The sequence below is a fragment of the Merops nubicus genome, unplaced genomic scaffold (genome assembly GCF_000691845.1).
Source record: "Merops nubicus isolate BGI_N331 unplaced genomic scaffold, ASM69184v1 scaffold42273, whole genome shotgun sequence".
NCBI classification, from domain to species: domain Eukaryota; kingdom Metazoa; phylum Chordata; class Aves; order Coraciiformes; family Meropidae; genus Merops; species Merops nubicus.
The window spans coordinates 1-6,946 of NW_008599001.1; the positions used below are offsets into that span (position 1 = coordinate 1).

The 6,946-nt window shown below is 59.8% G+C and overlaps 1 protein-coding gene across 1 annotated transcript; it reads left to right on the forward strand.

Annotated features, from left to right (window-relative positions):
- Window positions 1–4: 4 nt before the first annotated feature.
- Window positions 5–3,193, forward strand: ULK3 (unc-51 like kinase 3; the record flags this gene model as incomplete). Its single annotated transcript, XM_008937236.1, has 15 exons — window positions 5–130; window positions 323–443; window positions 523–627; window positions 716–859; window positions 954–1,036; window positions 1,147–1,302; window positions 1,378–1,483; window positions 1,619–1,659; window positions 1,775–1,877; window positions 1,997–2,061; window positions 2,182–2,260; window positions 2,338–2,378; window positions 2,456–2,503; window positions 2,585–2,639; window positions 3,027–3,193. Coding segments are annotated over 15 exons (1,440 nt in total), but the record flags the coding sequence as incomplete, so codon positions are not given.
- Window positions 3,194–6,946: the final 3,753 nt, after the last annotated feature.

Below are 6,946 nucleotides of genomic sequence, written 5' to 3' on the forward strand. Positions count from 1 at the left end.
TGAGGTGGTGGCCATCAAGTGCGTGAGCAAGAGGAGCCTCAACCGGGCCTCGGTGGAGAACCTGCTGACAGAGATCGAGATCCTGAAGACCATCCGCCATCCACACATTGTGGAGCTCAAGGACTTCCAGGTGGGGCTGGGGGCCATTTCAGGGGGGGACACTGAGCCAGCACAGGCTCAGGTCCAAGGGTCCATCCTGACTCCCCAGGAGTGTAACTGTGGGGCTCTGTGCCAGCAACTGGGTGAACCAGTTCAGGCAGATCTTGTGTGGGTGGCACACGCAGCAGCGGGAGTAACATGACAGAGTCCTCTTGCCCGGCAGTGGGACAGCGACCACATCTACCTGATCATGGAGTTCTGCGCTGGGGGGGACCTCTCCCGCTTCATCCGCCTGCGCAGGATCCTCCCCGAGAAGGTGACACGCATCTTCCTGCAGCAGCTCGGTAAGGGCACCTCGCTCGGGGATTTGGGGGGCATGGCTGTCGTGGTATACCGCCGTTGCATGCCCATCTGCTCGCTCAGCCTGCGCCCTGAAGTTCCTCCACGACCGCAACATCTCCCACCTGGACCTCAAGCCGCAGAACATCCTCCTCAGCGCCCCAGAGAACCCCCAGCTGAAGCTGGCAGGTCAGGGCAGGTCTCCAGGGTGGGGCCGGGGGTGGGAATTCCTTCTCCCCTGCCACGCCACAAGCTCTCCTCGCCCTCTGCCCCGCAGATTTTGGGTTTGCACAGTACATGTCACCGTGGGACGAGAAGCACGTTCTGCGGGGCTCCCCGCTCTACATGGCCCCCGAGATGGTGTGTCGGCAGCAGTATGATGCCCGCGTGGACCTGTGGTCGGTGGGCGTCATCCTTTATGGTGGGCTTTTGCTGTTATCCCTCCCCAGGGCTTGGCTCAGGGCTGGTTTCCCCCTTCTCCACCTCCTCCCGTCTCTCTCTTTTCGCCCCCACAGAAGCACTTTTTGGGAAGCCGCCCTTTGCCTCCCGCTCCTTCACCGAGCTGGAGGAGAAGATCCGCAGTGACCGGGCTGTTGAGGTAACACGGGATGGGATGGGATGGGATGGGATGGGATGGGTTCTTTTGCAGCCTATCCCTGGGCCAGGATTGGGATGGGGCTGGTTGTCTCAGCCCCCTTCCCCTGCTAGCTGCCCAGCCGGCCCCTGCTCTCTGCCGAGTGCCGGGATCTCTTAGGACAGCTCTTGGAGAGGGACCCTTCGAAGCGCATCTCCTTTGAGGGCTTCTTTGCCCACCCCTTCGTGGATATGGAGCACATCCCTGGCCCCGAGAGCCTCCGCAAGGCGGTGAGCAGGGCACTGGGTGCTGGTCCCTGGGGACGCGGAGGAGCCGAGCGCTGAGCCCCCCTTTTTCTCCCCCAGACCGATCTGGTGGTGGAAGCGGTGAAGAAGGATAAGGAGGGGGACTCCTCAGCTGCCCTCTCCCTCTACTGCAAAGCCCTGGAGTATTTTGTGCCAGCTCTGCACTGTGAGTCCACAGTCCATCTCTGGGGGCTGTGTGGACCTGAGGGGTGCTGGGTGCATTTGTAGGGGGGGTAGCACCCTAGGGGAGGCCAGTTTGCCGCCCACCCACCCCAGTACTAGTTTGCTTTCCTCCTGCCAGATGAGAGCGATGCTCACCGGAAAGAAGCCATCCGAGCCAAGGTGAGCCAAAAACACCCGGGGTAAGTGCATCTCCTCAGCTTAGCTTGGTAAGATGATCACCTATCCTCTGTCCCTCGTGGAGGGGGAACCCTCATACCTCTCATGCTGCGGGCAGGTGGGCCAGTATATCTCCCGAGCTGAGGAGCTGAAGGCCTTGGTCACCACCAGCAGCAAGAGCCTCCTGCAGCAGGGGAACCCGGCCAGAGAGCTCCTCAAAGGTAGAGCATTTTGGGGATCCGCCATGGCATTGCTGGAGCAGGAAGAGGGGGATCCTGGTGCGGTATGGGGGTGAAATGTGCCCCCCCAGCGTGCTCATCAATCCAGTGTCCCCTTGCAGAGATGTCCAAGGACAAGCCTCGGCTCTGCGCCGCGCTGGAAATGGCTTCTGCCGCCATTGCTAAGGTGAGTGGTGGAGTGGGGGGTCCCTGCTCCCCTTGAGTGGAAGCAGAAAGAGCAAACCCAGCTGGAGAGGGAGCCTGGGGTCTGTCCCCAGCTGCAACCTGGGCCTGGGGTCTGTTGTAGGAGGAGGAAGGCAAAGATGACAGAGATACCCTGGAGCTCTACCAGCAGAGCCTGGGGGAGCTGCTGCTTGTCCTGGCCGGTGAGTTGAGACCCAGGTGGGTGCTGCGGGGCAGGGGTGGATCCTGCCCCTGGGGCTGAGCCCTCTTCCCTCCGCAGCGGAGCCTGCAGGGCGGCGACGGGAGCTGCTGCACGCTGAGGTGAGTGCCAGCCGTGGGGCAGCGGCGTGTCCCCGCTGGTGTGGCTTTGAAGGGACTGTCCTCTCTCTCTCCACCAGATCCAGACCCTGATGGCCCGAGCTGAGTACCTGAAAGATCAACTGAAGGTATGGCTGCCTCGGGGGGCGGATCTGGAGCGTGCCAGGGTTGGGGTTGCAGGCTGGAAAACGGTCCTTTTCCCCTGGCAGATGCGGGAGGCGCAGTCCATGAGCAAAGAGGCACTGGCGGAGCCCGTCCGGAGCAGTGAGTCCCCGTTTCTGTCCCCTCTTGTCCACATCAAAGGGCCTAGGGAAGCGGCCCCTCCATGGCTGCAGTGCTGCAGCAAGGAACATCCCCCCAGCTCTCACAGCCGTGGGGATGTTCCTGCCCAGCTGTACTCCACCTTGCATGCCCTCCTTGCCCCCAGGCTGGGGTCGTCCCTGCCTGGGAGCCCAGCCAGGCTGGTGTGAGCAGCCAAATGAGTGCCCTCTGTGCCCGCTGGCACAGCCTGCACCTTGCAGTGATGCCCGAGAGCCAGCCGGGGGGATGCTGCTCACCGCCTTGCAAAAAGATGCCATCAGCAGTGGAGAGGCAAGAAGATGCTTTCGCCCCAGCTGCATCGGGTAACCCCCCTTGGGGGCTCGCCCTGAGACTCCCACCCCCGGAAGGTCCCACAGATGGGTCCTCAGGGCCATCTGCCCTTCTCCCCGGGCGCCGGCATCAACTCATTCTCCGCCTGCCTCGACCGTCTGCTGCCGCAGCCTTCCCTGACGGCGGCGGGCGGGTTATTCCACTCTAATTCCCTCCGCTGGCTGTGACGGGCTGGGTATTTTTATCCTGGCGCCGGGCTCCAGCAGAATATCTCTCCTGCCAGTCACATACGTCTCTTGCCTTTTCGGCTGGGCGCTTCTGCCACCTCCTGAATTCTGGGGAATCGGACGCACAGCCTGGACCCAGGGAAGCCCACTGGGAGCTCAGGGCTGTTGGTGACAGCAGCAGGCAGCGGGGTCTGGGATACTGCCTGTGCCCATCCTCCACTGTGCCTTTCTCACCCAGCAACTACCTCTGCGTGCCCACCGCCGCTTGCCCAGCCTCCGGCACCCAATGCCCTGCCTCCCTCTGGCTGCTGGAGCATCGAGGCTGAGGCTTTAAATTCCAAAACCTGGAGTCCAGCGGGTCCCCACCGCATTCGCTGTTTGTGTTGTGAGGTGCTGGCAGTGTTGAGCTGGGACGGGTGGAGAGCCGAGCAGAACTCGGTCACCTCCGGGGATGGGTGCGTGGCTGCAACTGGCGATACCTCCCCGAAGGCAGAGCCACGGCGTCCCCCCTGCTCTGCCTCTCAGGGTTCTCTCTACCCCCATATCCAATTAATCATCCCAGGAGCCCCCCGGCCCTGCAAAAATCACTTATCCAGGGTGGCAAGGGTCACCTCTCCTGCAAAGCATGGGACTTGACTCAATATCTGCTGTATTTCAAGGGAATGTAATTTATTGTCTTTAGTAAACACTTGTTTTGGTTTCTCCAACTCCTCCAGTCGCATGTTTGTGCTTTCAGACCCAAAGAGGGCTCTCCAGCTGAGCCTGGGACCAAGACACAGCCCAGGGTGCCTGGAGCCCTTGAGGAGAGCTGCGACCCCTCATCCCTGTCCCTCTGGCCAAGGCTGGAGCTGGGGGGGTCCCCTCCTCTCCAGCTGCCCGTGCTGGCTGGTGACACCATTCCCTCCCATCCTCCCTGGGGACAAGAGGCAGCCAGAGCAAGGCTTGACCTTGTTTTCCCTTCAGGTCTATTGTGTGTGTGTGCGTGTGCATGTAAAACATGGGGCAAAACAGCACAAAAGGTTACGTGAAATTGCATTTTCTCCAACAGATTTTTATGGCAGGTGAGGTGGGGGTGGGGAGGAAGGCAGTGGGGCTGGAGCAAATGATGGGGTGATTTTGCAGGGACCGCAGGGCTGGTCTAAGCAATGAGCCTCATAAAGCTCCTCCTGAGACTTCCCTTTGCTCCATGTACTGCCCAAAAAACCCGATTTCTTCCCCTACTACCAGCCCCAGCCTTTGGTCCTCTGACGCCTGCTCCATGCGCAAGCCATCGGAAAGCTTCCCGGGCAGATGTGGCGCGGCATTTTTTCTGTCTTTTATTATTACTCTGAGCAGAGATTATGTCCTGAGGCTTTAAAGAGCTTTCCAAGCCCCTTTCCTCCCCCCGGCCTGTGGCTGGGGCAGAGCCGGTGGGGCGGGCTGAGCCGCCCGGGCGCGGCAGCCAGCGTAGATAATCGCATCTGCCTTCACGCTCTGCTGAAGCCCTAGCCCCAACCTTTGGAGGCCGCTTCCCCGCGGCGTGAGGGAGCCTGAGGTGCCCAGGCTTCGTGTCGGATGCGAGTCTTTTCTGCGTCAGGGCTCGCAACCCAAATGTCACCGCACAGGCCGAAGAGAAGGAGGCACGAAGGGAGCAGTCCCCAGCCCGGCAGCTCCAGCAGTGGTGGCCTCGGTCACAGCAAGGTGAGGAGCCAGCACTGCCCTGCTCCGGCCGCCTTCTCCCATTGGCATCATGGTACAGCCCCGTGGGGCTCTTCCCAAGCACCGCTCACAGCGGGGCTCCAGGTTGTTCCCGGGAGAGGGACACGGGGCTGGCAGATGGTTCCTCACCTTCCTTGCGCCAGTACCGTGGGTTCCTCGGTGATGTGAGTTCAACCACTCAGTGGGCTTTAAGAAAGGAGAGGGTTGGGGAAAGCTGGGTCAGTGTGTGGAGCTAATCCCGGGCTCTCCCCTGTGCTCTTTAATCCAGATTAATCCCAGTATCTGGACCAGCAATACTGCAGGAGTATGGATGGGGCCAGCCCTTCCTGCAGCAGCTCGCAGGGAGATTTAAGTGCCTGCAAGAAGAAAACCGAAGTGCTCAGCAGAGAGCCCCCATCCTTCCGTATCCATTCGTTTGTTTTAGCGCTTTAACAATTGCTCATTTAACACTTTGTCCATTGGAGAAACCACTCACACCATCCGGTGTTCATAAGCAGAAAGGAGGCCTGGTCCTGCACCCATATGCTGAGGGGTTTCTCCATGGCTGGGGCAGGAGGGTACGAGCTTGGCTCACCCATGGGGCATTTATTTATAAGCTCCACTCCCAGCAGATCTCCTCCAGCAACCCAGCAAGGGCTCACTTAGATAAATCCACCCCAAACCCAGCCCCATAGGTTAGAGAACTATATCAGCCTTTGTAGCGTAGAAGAAGCAAAAATAGATTTTTCTAGTTTAATCCACACTAATTCTTTGCTTTTAGTTTTTTTTTTAGCCTGTGTGTTGATGCCCAGAGCAGTCATGTGACGTGGAGGCAGCAGGGATGCTTGGGGACCAACAGGATGTGCCTCTCGGTGGGCAGGGACAGGCAGGAGGAGGGCTGCCTGCCCCTGCTCTCCCCAGCCCACCCTCTCCTCCCCAGTACCGGCTCTGGGCCCGCCACGGCTCGGAGCATCCTTGGAGCTCTGGCCGCTTTGCTGGGAATGCTTTGCTGAGGCTTAACACGCCACGGAGCCGGGCGGGGTGGGAGCGTGCTGCTTGCCTTTCACATGCCTGGGGGTCTTGGTGCCTCCTAAAATAGACCCGGCAAGCTTCACGCAGCCTTTGAGTGGCAGCACGTGGGCCGGAGTGAGCACGGAGCAGAGCTGGGGGTCCACAGATGGGGGAGTGGGGAACAGAGGCAAAATTAAAGCAAGGGGGAGAAAGTGCAGGCTGTGCCCTGGTGGGCATACGCTTCTTAGGGGTGGGGGTGACCCAAAGATCTGCATCCCCCAGCCCCGTCTCCCTCCATCTGCTCCAGCCAGGATCCCGCTCGCCCACAGGATGTTCGATTGATCACACTTTGCCATCAGCTGGGGATTTAAAAGCCAAGCCAGGCTCGAGGGCTCGGCGTGGTCCGTGACAGCTCTCTGCTATCCCTTTCCTGGTAGGGGATTAGATGAGCTTGGGCTGATCCACATTGAGTATGATCTCCTTCCAGAGCTAAAGCTGTTTCTGCCAATCTTCCCTTGCCTTTCTCACCAGCCTCCGGCACTGTATGGGGCAGTTAAATCGGACCCCTGATCTGTGGGGCTGAAGGGTTTGAAGGATGGTTGTCCCCATGGGCAGAGCATTGTGTCGAATTTTCTTAGGACTACCTGGCCCAGCATGGCTTTACCAGGGATCTGGGGGTAGAAAACCATCTCCTGGTCATACCAGGGAGCTCTACTCAGCATGGTTTGATCCAGGATCCTTGCTGTAGTAACAAAACCAACAACTTCCCAAGACCCTTCCCTGTGTTTTTCTGGGTGACCCAACTCCCCTGCAAAAGCAGATCACAGTTAATCCACCCCGTTGGGATTGGGAACAGTAAATTCCCAGCCTGTGCCAAGATTTTCCAGGAAGCCTCGCCGCAGGAGCCCACCACCCACTAGGATGCCAGCGGGCCGGAGCTGCTCCAGCTGGAAGTCACACCTGCACTTAGCACAGTCTCGTCCCTGCAGAGCTGTGCCCTTGCTCGTAGCAGTGCCGCCAACACCCTGCAATGCCCACGAGGCTGAGGCTGGTGAGTGAGCTGAA